The 15,897-nt window shown below is 33.1% G+C and overlaps 1 protein-coding gene and 1 long non-coding RNA gene across 3 annotated transcripts; one reads left to right on the forward strand and one right to left on the reverse strand.

Moving 5' to 3' along the window:
- The first annotated feature begins 11,039 nt into the window (after window positions 1-11,039).
- Window positions 11,040-12,256, forward strand: LOC145966578 (uncharacterized). Its single transcript, XR_014437074.1, has 3 exons — window positions 11,040-11,173; window positions 11,522-11,867; window positions 11,948-12,256. It is a non-coding gene; the product is annotated as an uncharacterized LOC145966578 (long non-coding RNA).
- Window positions 11,694-12,983, reverse strand: LOC145966577 (uncharacterized). Of its 2 annotated transcripts, XM_083090764.1 has the most exons (4): window positions 12,860-12,983; window positions 12,258-12,549; window positions 11,971-12,148; window positions 11,694-11,902 (listed from the first exon to the last, which is right to left on the reverse strand). In XM_083090764.1, coding segments are annotated over exons 2-4 (426 nt in total). In that variant the 5' UTR covers window positions 12,505-12,549; window positions 12,860-12,983; the 3' UTR covers window positions 11,694-11,901. The 2 variants fall into 2 exon arrangements, with proteins under 2 accessions (XP_082946890.1, XP_082946889.1); XM_083090763.1 differs by having other exon boundaries at window positions 11,694-12,148.
- Window positions 12,984-15,897: the final 2,914 nt, after the last annotated feature.

Raw genomic sequence — 15,897 nt, forward strand, 5'->3', positions numbered from 1 at the left:
TTGTGCGCGCAGATCTTGCTTGGTTTTTGTCGCCAATTTGACGTCAAGTAATGCAGCAAGCTTCGTTTGCTTTTTGCCGCCAATTTGTTGTCGGATTTTGTCAGCAAGCTTTGCTCGGTTTTTGCCGCCAATCTGCCAGCTTAATCAGGTAATAACAACTCTTGTAGCAAAATTGTAGCCTTTTTGCTGACAACAATTTTTAGCAAGCACTTGGCGAAATCTGTTCAAGCAGACTTGGCTAACTGGGTGTATATAAGTCCATATTCTGAATTCTCTTTTATCGATAAAAGTGTTTCTAAAAGTGGCTTATAAGCCTTCTGATTATTCGTATTAAGTTAGCCGGAAATTTTTCAGCCAACCAAAAATCTCCTTATGGAATCGTTTGTATTTCGTATGAAGATGTTTGAAGTGTGATTAAAAACGTTTGTGAGTAATTAGAATAATTATAAAAAATTAATCATTTTTACAGTATGTACCCAGATAGCAAAGTCTGTAGAAAACATATCATACCAAGTGTCTGCTATCAATTAATGTTAGCAAAAAGGCTACAAATTTGGTACTGAAGCTGTTATTACCAATTAAGTTGACAAATTGATGTCAAAAATCGAGCAGAGCCTGCTCACAGAATCTGATGCAGATTAGTGGCAGAAACCAAGCAGAATCTGCTAACATGACTTGATATCAGATTGTCGACAAAAATCAAGCTGAATCTGCGTACGCGCAATTTGACTGCAGATTGACAGCAGAAGTGGAACAGGGTTTGCATGCGTGATCTGATGGCAAATTGGCAACAAACTGCATTTGATTTGATAGTTCCTCCGCTTACCGCTATGTAATGTATTTTCTCGCAATCAAATTTCTGTCAGAAATATATATAAAGTCGCGATTATTAATAAAAGATAAAAAATATAGTAACTATTTCTATCACTTTAATTTCTGATATGTGATACAAGCAAATAAGATTCAGAATATTAAACTGGTTGGAATCAATAGGATAAATTGAAAATTATTCATTTACTGCTTATTTGAAGCATAAAGGAAGAATTTAATTCTAAATAAATTATATCTCAAGTTTCATAAGTTAAATTTAATTATTTTCACCATTTACTTTATTATTAATTTAATTAAATTGAGTCCTTTACTATGTGAGATATAACTATAATACGATATAACATATTACATATTATATGTTGTATTAAAAGAAAATTTTAATTAACCGATAAGTCACCGATAATAGTTTTATTTAGCATCTGTAATAATTAATTTTATTGTATTTATATTACTTATTTATATGAATGATCAGAAGCTGCAGATTCTGCTCGGGATCTGCTGCCAATCTGCCGTCAGATTACGCGCGCGCAGATCGTGCTCGGTTTCTGCCGACAATTTGACGTCAAGTGATATTAGCAGATCCTGCTCGGTTTTTGCTGACAATCTGCTGTCAGATTCTGTGAGCAGGTTTTGCTAGCAAATCGTGAGCCTATTGCAGACATAACGGATGCCAATCTGCTAACAACTTTTGTGGAAATCTGTCGCCAATCTGCTGGCAAATTGCGCGCATTTTGCTTACTGGGTAGTTAGCCAACATAACTAAATATTAAAAATTCTCCTTATGAATCGTTTGTATTTCGTATGAAGAGTTTTGAAGTATAATTAAAAAGGTTTGTGAGTCATTCGTTTAATTTTAATTAAATTTTTTTATATTGTGAAGTTAGCCGGAAGCTATATAAAATGGACGCCGTCCTGTGATTGGTCGATTTGCTTATGGTAAATACTAAAATTTTCTCATGTGTACTGACTTTAAGTGTAAGCAAAACGAGCAAATTTATCTCTTTTGTAACTTTTAATCCATGACTAATTTATTATTAATTCCGCATAATCGCATAATATACCATGGATCGTGGATAAGCGTAGATAATTGAAATATGTTTTTCTACCAATAAATAAGTAAATCTTTTATAATTGTTTTATAATGTAGTCATCATTCAGAAAATGATCACAATTTGTGATTATGGTTCATATTCTGAATCCTCTTTTATTGATAAAAGTGCCTTTAAAAGTGGCTTATAAGCCTTCTGATTGGCTGTAAGCCACTTTTAGAGGCACTTTTATCGATAAAAGAGGATTCAGAATATGGACCTATGTATTTAATTGTTATTTTATATTCGCTTTCAAATAATAAACTATATAATAATAAAATTTATATAAAAAGATGGTAATATATGTAATCCAATTAATTATAATTGACAAAATAATTTCTTGTGAAAAAATAAAAGTAAAAAATATAGATGAATTTTTTTTATAGCTTGTATAAAAAATCAGTTTTATGCTAAGTATATTATAATTTTCTGGACTGTAGTAATATTTAATATATAATTTTTGCTATATAAATATATATTTCTTCTTAATTGACAATAATTAACAAAGTAATCAATAATAATCAATAATAATTAACAAAAAAAAAGATAACATAAAAGAATATGCTAAAAATGTGCGCTTATATATATTTGAAAATACAAAAGAAGATTTACTTCCGATAAGGCATGGGCAATTTTCAAGTTTTCAGATGCAAAAATAATAAAATCTACAGAGATATCTATTTTTGCTCTTACAACATCAGCAATGGATTCATATTGATATATGCCATTTCCTCTCTCTCGCATTTTGATGTAAGCCTTCCGATATTCTGTGACATAATTCAGCCGATCTTACTATCTGTAGAAATAGATTTTATATCAGAAATATATATTTATATAGCAAAAATTATATATTAAATCTTACTACAGTCCAGAAAATTATAATATACTTAGCATAAAACTGATTTTTTATACAAGCTATAAAAAAAATTCTTCTATATTTTTTACTTTTATTTTTTCACAAGAAATTATTTTGTCAATTATAATTAATTGGATTACATATATTACCATCTTTTTATATAAATTTTATTATTATATAGTTTATTATTTGAAAGCGAATATAAAATAACAATTAAATACATAATCACAAATTGTGATCATTTTCTGAATGATGACTACATTATAAAACAATTATAAAAGATTTACTTATTTATTGGTAGAAAAACATATTTCAATTATCTACGCTTATCCACGATCCATGGTATATTATGCGATTATGCGGAATTAATAATAAATTAGTCATGGATTAAAAGTTACAAAAGAGATAAATTTGCTCGTTTTGCTTACACTTAAAGTCAGTACACATGAGAAAATTTTAGTATTTACCATAAGCAAATCGACCAATCACAGGACGGCGTCCATTTTATATAGCTTCCGGCTAACTTCACAATATAAAAAAATTTAATTAAAATTAAACGAATGACTCACAAACCTTTTTAATTATACTTCAAAACTCTTCATACGAAATACAAACGATTCATAAGGAGAATTTTTAATATTTAGTTATGTTGGCTAACTACATACTGTAAAAATGATTAATTTTTTATAATTATTCTAATTACTCACAAACGTTTTTAATCACACTTCAAACATCTTCATACGAAATACAAACGATTCCATAAGGAGATTTTTGGTTGGCTGAAAAATTTCCGGCTAACTTAATACGAATATTCTGATTGGCTATAAACCACTTTTAGAGACACTTTTATCGATAAAAGAGGATTTAGAATATGGACTATAATCTCAAAAAGTGCCCTATTCTTAATATATTTTAAATATTATCCCAATAAACACTGTTGCTGTAATATATAGAAGTAACAAATAATATAACACAAGTTATCTATATGATATAAAACTAATATATCGTATTATTTTGCAACATTACGACAGTAACATAACAAAAAATATTGTAATATAATATTGTTATATATTTGGTTGCTATATATACCGAAACCAAATTTTAACTAATTTATATTCAATTCTTTATCATGAAATGGATATATTCTACAAAAGACAACCAACATAAGATCCAAATTATATATCTTTAGTTTAATTTCTAATATAATCCTAATAAGAGATTCAAAATGTTAAACAGATTATCAGAAATGAAACGGGTAAATGGGAAATAGTTTATTTATTGTCTAAAGTAAAAAATTACAATTTATATATAAATTAAATTCCAAGTTTTATAAATTAATGAATATACATAATTTATTTTATTTAATTAATTATTTCATATATATGATCAGTATTCTATATGAACTAATTTTACATAGAATATAACTATGATGTAACATATGTTCAGAGTTGGGAAAGTTACTTTATAAAAGTAATTAGTTACAGTTACAGTTTTTTTAGTAAAAAATGTAATTAGTTACAGTTACAAGTTACCGATTCTGAAAAGTAACGCGTTACAGTTACAGTTACTTAAAAAGTAACGAGTCGTTACTTTGTAGTTACTTCCTTGGAATGGAAATAAAAATATTAAATCTGCACGTAGTAATAAAAGTTTAATGACAATCTTATAAGGTATTAATTTAATTCTTGCAAATTATAGGGAATTTTAGAATGGCATTTACTTTAAAGAGAGAAATATATATTTTATTTTAATTTAAAAACAGCTGAATAAAAACAAAAATTTTTATTTAATGTAAAAGAAAACTTATAAAAAATATAATTTTATTGCATCACTCTTATAATTTCATTATTTTAAGATAGATAGTATATGGATATAATTAATCTTTACTTTTTTACTATATTTTTTATATATGTGTATATGTATACATCACAAATAATCCAAATTACAAATATTTATTACTATATTTTTTTAGTTAGTTTTTTTTAATGTTTAAAATATTTATTAATAAAAAATGGGAGCATATGCATTGGATCATAAAGTATCGATAAAAGCGTTTATGCGCAAGTGCAAGGCGGTCCAATACGATTTGCAAAGATTAAAAAAAAAAATATATATATATATTTTTTAAATCTTTATATATTATATATTTTATATCTATTATATATTTTATATCTTTATATTTAATATGTATATATATATATATATATATATATATATATATATATATAAAGTAACTATTAAAGTAATTATTAAATTAGTTACTAGTTACCGAAAATATGTAACTGAGTTAAATTACAGTTACAAATTGAAAAAAAGGAACGAGTTAAGTTAGAGTTACCGAAAAAAAGTAACTATAACTGTAACTTCGTTACAAGTAACGAGTTACTTCTCAACCCTGCATATGTTAAATTACATATTACATATATAAATAAAAAATTACAATTAATCAATATCTTACTCATGATACTTATATATATTACTTGTAACATTTCGTTTTATATTGCTTATAACATTAATATAATAGTGTTTACTGGGATTATAAGCATTTTTAAACTATCCTTAATATCCTAATATCTTAATATCTTAACATCTCGGTAAACAAAATGCGCGCAATTTGCCAGCAGACGCGACAGATTTCCACAAAAGTTGCTAACAGATTGACATTCGTTATGTCCGCAATAGGCTCACGATTTGCTAGCAAAACCTGCTCACAGAATCTGACAGTAGATTGTCAGCAAAAACCGAGCAGGATCTGTTAACATGGCTTGACGTCAAATTGTCGGCAGAAACCGAGCAGGATCTGCGCACGCGTAATCTGACGGCAGATTGGCAACAGATCCCGAGCAGAATCTCCAGCGTCTGGTCGTTCATATAAATATGTAATCTAAATGCAATAAAATTGATTATTACAGATGCTAAATAAGACTTATCGGCGAATTATCGGTTAATTACAATTTTCTTCTAATATAACATATAATATGTAATATATGTTATATCATAGTTATATCTCACATATAGTAAAGGACTAGTTCAATTTAATTAAATTAATAATACAGTAAATAGTGAAAGTAATTGAATTTAACTTATAATACTTGAGATCAAGCGACGCGGTAACGTCGTGACGCCAAGTACATAAAAAACAGGATCCGAGCATTGAGAGTCACTGCTCTCGACGCGGCGCTACCAAATACCTTATCCGGAATTTCAGGTCATGTAAACTTTCGATTCAGATATTTCAGAAACTAAGACCGTAATCAAAAATCTAACGACACTTTTATAATATAATGTGAATACAAGTTTTCGATTGCGACCAGTTTGAATAAAATCGGTGCGGTCAATCCCAAGAAATGATGATCGTATATCAAAATTGTGACATTTTACGTTACTTTATTTTCCTCCCGGATTTTCTTCAGTCTCACGTACGTATGCTCGCACGCACACAAGCAAAGCGAGTTTGTCCCTCAAGCGGCGTTTACACCGCTGCGTATACTATAGGGAGTCAGGTTATTAAAGACCTCCTATTAACTGTCGTTCGATGCCGGGTGGATTGATACATTCAGTTTGTCTTTATAAAAATATATTTTACAACAAAGGAATTTACAACTATGGTTTCAGTCTTTGGTAACTTGCGTCCGCTTCGGACGACGAGACACACTAGAGTGAGTGCCTCTATGTCTTTGGTGGATCGGGGCGAGGTATGTGATGGCGCTAGTGCGTTCGTAAACCCATTCATCTGTATTTTGTCCAGATGGAGGGACGCCAATCACTCCCCCCTTAGTGACTCCGTTCATGGAGTCGCGAATCTAATTTTTCGTGCAAGATGTCCTTTCTCTGTCTCAGCTGGCGAAGATTCTGGAAGGGAATTATCCTCAGATAGTTGTTGGTTCTCCCTAGCCCTTTCAATGAACGCCGGCTTCAATCTGTCAATGTTGATCTCAGTCGGTCGGTCCTTGTAGTTGATCCTGTACAAAAAATCAGTCAGTCTTTTGATTATGGGAAAAGGTCCTTCATATGGTTGTTCTAGGGATCTGGTCGCTCGATCGACCCTGACGAAGACATGTGTACAGTCCTCCAACTCCTTGTGAACAAAGGCCTTTTGTTTGATGTGATGCGCTGTGGGCTTCGGTCCTACTCGCCGCATTCGCTCGCGTAGTTTCTGCACGAACATGTCCGGGCATCCTGTGGGCTCCTCGGCTGCGAAATATTCACCGGGTATCTGTAGTGTTTTTCCGTAGACCATCTCTGCTGCGGATGTCTTAATGTCGTCCTTGTAACTGTTTCGCAATCCTAAAAGTACCATAGGAAGTACATTAGTCCAATCCGTGGTGCCGTGACACATGATTGCTGCCTTGAGCGATCGGTGCCATCGCTCGATCATCCCATTTGCCTGCGGGTGATACGCTGTCGTTCGGATTCTCCGACTTCCTATTAGCTTGACCATCGCTTCAAATATTGCTGATTCGAACTGCGCTCCTCTGTCGGTTGTAATCATGTATGGTGCTCCGAATCGTGCGATCCATGTATTAAAAAATGCGTCTGTTACAGTGTCCGCTAATGTGTCCGCTATTGGTGTAGCTTCCGGCCATCTTGTTGTCCTGTCGATCATGGTTAAACAGTACCTTATTCCTTTAGAGTTGGGTAGCGGTCCTACGATGTCTAGGTGTACGTGTTGGAACCTATCGTTCGGGACTGGAATTCGCTCTGGAATTCTGTGATTGTGTCTGTGGACTTTCGCTCTCTGACACGGTAAGCATGTCTTGGCCCAGTTAGCAATATCTTTCTGCATACCTGGCCAAACGAATCTTTGTGCGATTGTTTTCTTTGTTGTCCTTCCACTTGGGTGTGACAGATTATGTATGTTGTCGAAAATTTGCTTCCGTAATACTCTCGGTACGTATATTCGAATTTCCTTGTCGACACTGCAGTATATGGTTTTGTCTCCTCCGTCTAACCGTAGTGGCCTTAGTGAGAGTGATGTCTCAGTCTCCAGTAGAGCTCTGAGTTCCTCGTCTTTCTGCTGTTCCTCGTAAAGTTCGTCTGTTGTGACGATAACTGGTAGGTTGACTGCTTCTACTCGTGACAGTGCATCCGCTACCTGGTTTTCATGCTCTGCAATATGGACAATATTAATAGTAATCTGACTTATAAAGTCTAATTGTCTCCTTTGCCGTTCAGAGGCTTTATTAGAAGCTTGTGAGAACGCGTATTGTAGTGGTTTGTGATCCGTTAACACAACTACGTTTCGTCCTTCTGCCATGTGTTGAAAGAATTTTAATGCGGAATAAATTGCTAGGAGTTCTCTGTCGTATGTGCTATAGTTTTGTTGTGCCTCAGATAACTTCTTAGAGAAGAATCCTAATGGCTTGTATTCTCCCTCTTGATACTGCTCCAATACCGCTCCTATGGCTACGTTGGAAGTGTCTGTTCTGAGGAATAGTTTGGCGTTTCCTCGTGGATGAACCAGTAGGGTAGTCTCTGCTAAACGTCTTTTACTTTCATGAAAGGCTTCCTCTGCTTGTGTAGTCCACTCTATTGGCCGCTTGTCGCGTTTCTTCGCTCCTGTCAGGTATCCATTTAATGGAGCTAGAATGGCTGCTGCATTTTTGATGAATCTGTGATAGAAGTTGATGATCCCAAGATATCTCCTAAGCTCTTTTATATTGTTCGACTTCTTGAAATCAACGATGGCTTTTACTCTATCGTTCGTCGGACGTATTCCTTCTTTGTTGACTGTGTATCCGAGATATTCGACTTCTTTTTCCGCAAATTCGCTTTTTGTCACGTTGATAGATAGTCCGTGCTCCTTTAAACGTTGAAATATTTGCTCGAGATGTCTTCGGTGTTCCTCTTCGTCTCTTGATGCTACCAACAGATCGTCGATATAGCCGTGACAAAAGTCGAGTCCTCTTAGAACTGCGTCAATAAATCTTTGGAAAGTTTGCGTTGCGTTTCGCAAACCAAATGGCATTCTGTAAAATTCATACAATCCGAATGGTGTAGTTATTGCAGTTTTATGGCAATCTTCTTCCGCTACTGGAATCTGAAAGTATGCTTTCACAAGATCTATTTTGGAGAAAACGGTGCATCCAGCTAAGTGGTATGTAAAGTCCTGTATGTGAGGTAGAGGATACTTATCCATGATCGTCACACTGTTCAATTTACGAAAATCTCCGCACGGTCTCCATTCTCCGTTGCTTTTACGTACTAGGTGTAACGGACTTGCCCATTGTGATGAAGAGGGGCGACATATTCCTTGTGCCAACATCGTCTCGAACTCTCGTTTCGCGGCTGCGTACTTTTCTGGGGGCAGTCTGCGTGGTCTTTCTGCCAATGGTGGTCCCTTGGTCACAATGTGATGTTTCACATCGTGTACGGTCTTCTTGAGCGCTGTAGGACGTGTGATTTCGATGTACCTGCGTAAGAGTTCCTTGACTTTGCATCCTTTGTCTATTGTGGCAACGGTGGGCTGTTTCCCTGTGGTTATCCTTGCCTTGGTACTCAGTAGAGTCTGTTCTTCGACCAGTCTTCTATTCTTTAGATCCGGTAGAATCCCGTGGTGCGCCAGGAAGTCTGCGCCTATGATCGGCTGTCGGACATCAGCTATGATGAACTGCCATCTAAATGAACGTCGTAGTCCTAAATCCACTACTCGTGAGCTGCTGCCGTAAGTATTTATGATTGTGTTGTTTGCTGCGAACAGTTGAAAATCTACGGGTGTGAGCTTTCCTCTCATCATCCTCTTCGGGATTACTGATATGTCTGCTCCCGTATCTATAAGGTACGTAATGCCATTCTTCTTGTCGGTTATTGCCAGGCGTTTATTATTTCTAACCACCCCGTCGACGACCGCCTGTACTCGCGACGGCGGGTTTAATTTTCCACCGCCTTCGGCTTATTAAATGTGCAAGGTTGTGTGCATCTAAACGCTTTGTCGCCGAATCTGTTGTGATAATAGCAGTACTCGGCGTTACCTTCGCGGTCTTGACGGTGATGTGAACATTCGCGATTGTCTGCTCGTTCTCGGCCGCTGGAATGTCCTCGCGATCTACTGCGTCGCCTATATTTATCTCTTACGGAGAGTTTCTTGACTTGTTTCCTCAGTTCCGCAATCTCCTGCAGGATCTGATTGTCTGCGTCTGTCTGTTTTTCGGTGATAGTCTGGATTGCTGTCGCTGCTGGTCTGGCCATTTCTACCACCTTATCTGCCTGGGCCGCTAGCTTTGCTAAATCTTGAACTTCGCTAATTGCCAGGATGGTACGCACACTTTCTGGGAGTTGTTCCATAAATATAGATTTTAGAATTTCATCCGTTACCTGATTTGCTGCCAAATTCCGTAGACGTTGTAGGAAGATGGAGGGTTTCTCGTCTCCTAGTTCATGTGAGCCTAAAAGTCTTCTGATCTTCGTTGCACTTGTCTCTCCCAGAATCGAGCATATGCGATCTTTCAAGGTTTGATATTTGTCTTGCTCAGGTGGGTTAGTTATCAAATCCGCCACAAAGGGAAGAACGGGTTGATCAGCATTGAGTACTATGTAGCGAAATTTTGATTCGTCACTTGTTATTCGGTGTATTGCAAAAGCTGCTTCGGCTTGTGCGAACCATAATGCCGGATTGTCTTTCCAAAATGGTGGTAAGCGCACTGCCTGGACTGCGTCGATGTTTGCGCTTTTTGATCCCTCTCCGTCGTTATTCATAGCTTTCGGATAAGGGTTGTCGAATGATTTTTCCTCGACGGACGTCGTGTGCTCGGTGTTGTTTCCTTTGACTAGTCTTGTTGGCGAATGTTCAATCGGCATACCTCTTGCCTAAATATCGCCACGTGTTTTCGTTCGCCACGTGGTGCGAGGCGGGAAAAAAAAATATATCTCACGTCGGTGGTTACCACTATAGGGAGTCAGGTTATTAAAGACCTCCTATTAACTGTCGTTCGATGCCGGGTGGATTGATACATTCAGTTTGTCTTTATAAAAATATATTTTACAACAAAGGAATTTACAACTATGGTTTCAGTCTTTGGTAACTTGCGTCCGCTTCGGACGACGAGACACACTAGAGTGAGGTCCGAATTCATAGTCGTTTCTCAAATCTTAAGACTAGAGAATTTCTTAAATCTATCCTAATACGACCATTTCATTGGTTGAGCTATCCTATTCAACCAATGAAATGGTCGCATTAGGATAGATTTAAGAAATTCTCTAGTCTTAAGATTTGAGAAACGACTATGAATTCGGACCTGAGTGCCTCTATGTCTTTGGTGGATCGGGGCGAGGTATGGCTGATGGCAGAGAACTAGACGTGAGCTCTTACGTCTGTCGTAGTCGTGGACGTAAAGTAAGACAGAGAAAAACCGTATGTCGTAAAGACCATTGTGAATGCGGAAAGTGCATCATGAACGAGGTAAGTAATATTAATATATAAATATACTGAAATACATATTTCTGAATATTTTATTTATAAATAAATATACTAAAATAAATTAAAAATAATACAGACAATATAAAAACAAAGATAATGATTTATTGTCTTCATTTTATTTTACTAAATAGTCGAAATAGTAACTATTTTTAGGTTAACCAGTATTTTCCTTTATTTTTTCAAAATATATTGCACATTGAGAAAAATATTTTAAAATCTAATAATATCTTTAAAAATATGATGTACATCATATTATGAATTAATTATGATTTATTTATTATCAATAAAATAAGTAAATTATTAACAAATTTTATATATTATTTTTTTCAGTATACATTTATATATAACAGCACTTTTTAATGAAAATGAAAAAGAAGGAATTTTTTATTTTGGTGATGTACTGGATAAACTTGTGTTTTCTATTGATACGTAAAAAAAGGCAAATCAGGTGGTTAAATAGGCGATGGCTTGTGAGTCCGATCAATGACAAGAGACTTCAATATGGAGATTATAACAATTTATTTCAAGAAATAAAAAACGATTCTGAATTATTTTATCGCTACACCAGAATGACGTTGGTACATTTTCAGCAATTATTACATATGATAAATCCATACTTGGTAAAACAAAGTTCTCGTGCTTTAATTCCAGAGTTACGACTTTTAATAACTTTAAGGTATTTATTGAAGTACATATTTCATGCCTAAATATCTAGATAGTTAATATAAGTGTATTATAATTATTATATTTTTTTAGATATCTTGCGACAGGTGACCTACCATGTTTCATAGCTTTGGCATTTCGAATTGGGGAATCTACTGTAAGAGAAGTGGTAAAAGAAGTTAGCCGCAACACTTCCACTTTTACATTCAATTTCAGCTTTCCTTTTCTCTCTACTGTATTGGTCTATTAAGGAGATGCATCTTTTTTGGCAATATGAAGGAGTGTACATGTCACCTAAACAGAAAGTATAAGATTAAAAAATTAATATATATATGTGTGTGTGTATTAACATTATTTTGTAATTATATGATTTATTATATAAATTTTCAAATTTATTTTTCACCATTAGTTTCAGTCATTATTTTGGATATTTCATCCCAAGCATTTTGCTTCATCAAACAATCCTTAAAACTGGTATTATTCTTATCATATAAAAATGGACGTTCTCTATATAATTCAATGAGAAGCTCATCGCCACTCTTTTCGTTAATATCAATAGATGCAGATTCACAACCATTATCCCAGTCATCTGTACTGATTTCATCAGGCAAATCAGCAATAGTATTGCAGTAATTTAAATGATCAGACATTTTTTTATATTACTCTTAGTAGCGGTTGTCAAAAAGATAAATTTTCTGTTGAAGAAACAAATTAAAAATTAGATACAAATTTTAAAAAATAGAAAGAAAATTTGTTAAGAAAATTAATTAAGAAATTTTGTTAAGAAAATTTTTTCCATCAATGTATTTTGAAATAGCAAAGAAAAATATTAATTAACCTAAAATAACAATTACTATTTTGACAATTACTTTTTCGATAAACGAAATGAAGACAAATCATTTTAAATAAAGTTATTTTTATTTTATTCTTTTTTAGTATATTTACTTATAAATAAAATATTCAGAAATATGTATTTCAATATATTTATATATTAATATTACTTACCTCGTTCATGATGCACTTTCCGCATTCACAATGGTCTTTACGACATACGGTTTTTCTCTGTCTTACTTTACGTCCACGACTACGACAGACGTAAGAGCTCACGTCTAGTTCTCTGCCATCAGCCTATGTGATGGCGCTAGTGCGTTCGTAAATCCATTCATCTGTATTTTGTCCAGATGGAGGGACGCCACAATACGATTATTGCTTCGATATGTACAATGCTTTAAGAGACAAAATCATATGCGTGCATACGTGTGATATGTATATGTATGTGTGTACGTACGTGTGAGAGATTAATTTATCGTACAGTAACAATTTTCAAAACTATCCCTTCGGGATGGAATTTAATATCTTAGAAACGGAGCCGTAAAAATACGGAACTACTGCTGTTAAATAAAATTTAAAAAAAAGTAATTTATCGTATAGTAACAATTTTCAAAAACCATCCCTTATAAAAGCAAATTTCAAAAACCACCTTTTGAGGACGAAAAATAATATCTCGAAAATGATGCGTCGCAGAAATATGGAACTCACGCCGTTAATTAAGGTTTCTTACAAAGACTAATTTATTATATAATAATAATTTTTAAAAAGATTTAACCCCTTAGGGGTGAAATCTAATATCTCAGAAACGGTGTGCTACAAAAATATAAAACCTATGCTGTTAGATAAGAATTGTAAAAAGACTAATTTACCGTATAATGATAATTTTTAAAAACCACCCCTTGGAGGTGAAATCTAACATTTTAGAAACGGTATACCACAAAAATATAAAACCTGTACCGTTAGTTAAGATTTCTACAAAGACTAATTTAGCGTATAATGATAATTTTTAACAACCACTCCTTGGGGGTGAAATCTAATATTTCAGAAACGGTGCACCACAAAAATATAAAACCTGTACTGTTAGTTATGACTTGTAGAAAGACTAATTTACCATATGATAACAATTTTTAAAAACCACCCTTTGGGGTGAAATCTAACATTTTAGAAACGGTATACCACAAAAATATAAAACCTGCACTTTCGCACAAATGTGTTATTGACATATGTTGTCAAGGTCATATCTCTAATTAATATTCTGAAGATTTTAGCCGGCGGACGTTGTTTATTAAAAAGTTATTAACAAAAAAATTTCACAATTTTAATGCTTTTTATCTCCAAAAATATTGATTTGAGAAAAAAATTTTAAGCAAAAAATAAAGCCGCTGAAAAACTCTACAAAAAAGGTTATATGCATTTTTTTCATAAACCTACTATTTTAGCTGTTATGTGAAAAAATAATAATTTTAAATACATTTAATACAATTTAAATTTATATAGAATTTAATACAATTTAATACAATTAAAAAATATCACAAATGTATGTGTAGACACACACACACACACACACGCGGGAGGTGCAAGGGAGGCCTTCGGCCCCCCCTCCCGCAACCGAGCACTTGGCGTGCTCGGATCGTAATCAAATACAGATTAAATATTTAATTACATGTCTAATATTTTACATTTTATTGGAGATATATTTGTTTATAATGTAAACAATCCGGGCACGCCAAGTTTTCATAACTTACTTCGATTTAAAGACTGTGCGATTTAAAACTTGCGTGAACCTTTTTTTTTAAAATTATATACATTATATAAAATGTGTTTTAAGAATTAAAAGAATCCTAATTTTCATTAAATATTTTAAAAATCAATTTTCTCTGAATAAATATAAAATGCGTTTTAATTTCTTAGGGAGAATTTATGTATAATATTTCTACTGTATAAAATTGATATTTCACGGCAAATATTATATTAAATTTACAAATTGCTCTTAAGTACTTGGCTAATAGTAATTATTTATTTCATATTTAGTTTTGATATTTTATTTTTTAATATTTTTTTATGAAAATTATTTGTTGAGGTTTTGTTTTTTAAGAAAATAATTTTTTGAGAGAAAATTACTGTAAAAAATTATTTTTAAGGAATTTTTTTATTAAAGATGCATACAAGATAGAATATTTTTTATGTACTTGGCGTATTTTTTGTACCTTTGTAAGGTTCTTTTTAGATATAATTTATTTAGAATTAAATTCTTCCTTTATGCTTCAAATAGGCAATAAATGAATAATTTTCCATTTATCCTATTGATTACAATCAGTTCAATATTCTGAATCTCATCTGCTTGTATCAGATATCAGAAATTAAAGTGATAGAAATAGTTACTATATTTTTGATCTTTTATTAATAATCGTTACTATATATTTATTTCTAACAAAAATTTGATTACGAGAAGGTACATTACATAGCGGTAAGCGAAAGATCTATCGAATCAAATGCAGATTGTTGCCAATTTGTTATCAGATCACGCATGCAAACCCTGTTCCACTTCTGCCGTCAATCTGCAGTCAAATTACGCGTACGCAGATCCTGCTTGGTTTCTGCCATTGAATAAAGAATATTAGGAAGGAACATGTGCCAATATGGATGGAGCCAGAATGGTTTAGGGTGCCGTCACATACGGCGTAACTTGCGCCGACCAATCACATCGTTTCATTTAAGTATCAGCTTCCGCCTAGTTATTTTACGCTGTTTACGCTATTATCGTTACGCCGAATCCAATTTTTGGCAGAAAAAACGCTGATGTATGTGTATTAGTAAACCTGTCGTTCAGTGTTGTTCAAGACATAGGATAGTGTAGGTTGAAGAGGCATTGTCAAAAAGTTTTAATAAAATATGAATAACGATCAAATCTTCCACTTTTGCCATCGTTTCCAAATAATTATTAATATTAAGTTAGGATCCTTTATTAAATACTTTTCTATGGGTTAAAACCTCCGAATTACTTTCTAAATATATAAATACTAATGTTCAAATTTTAACTTTAAATTTTAATTTTAACTAAATTATTATAATTAGGATTAATACACGATTAATAATAGATTTAATTAATATTTTTTGAATAGTGAGCCTACTGGTATCACCGATCGTCCTTAAAGTGACCTCAAGAACACATTTACTGTTTTAAAGTTAAAAAGATTGAAGTAAATACAGGG

The sequence above is a fragment of the Camponotus vicinus genome, unplaced genomic scaffold (genome assembly GCF_025532165.1).
Source record: "Camponotus vicinus isolate PSW18456_S1 unplaced genomic scaffold, iyCamVici1.0 SCAF_2, whole genome shotgun sequence".
In the NCBI taxonomy this organism is placed as follows: Eukaryota; Metazoa; Arthropoda; class Insecta; order Hymenoptera; family Formicidae; genus Camponotus; species Camponotus vicinus.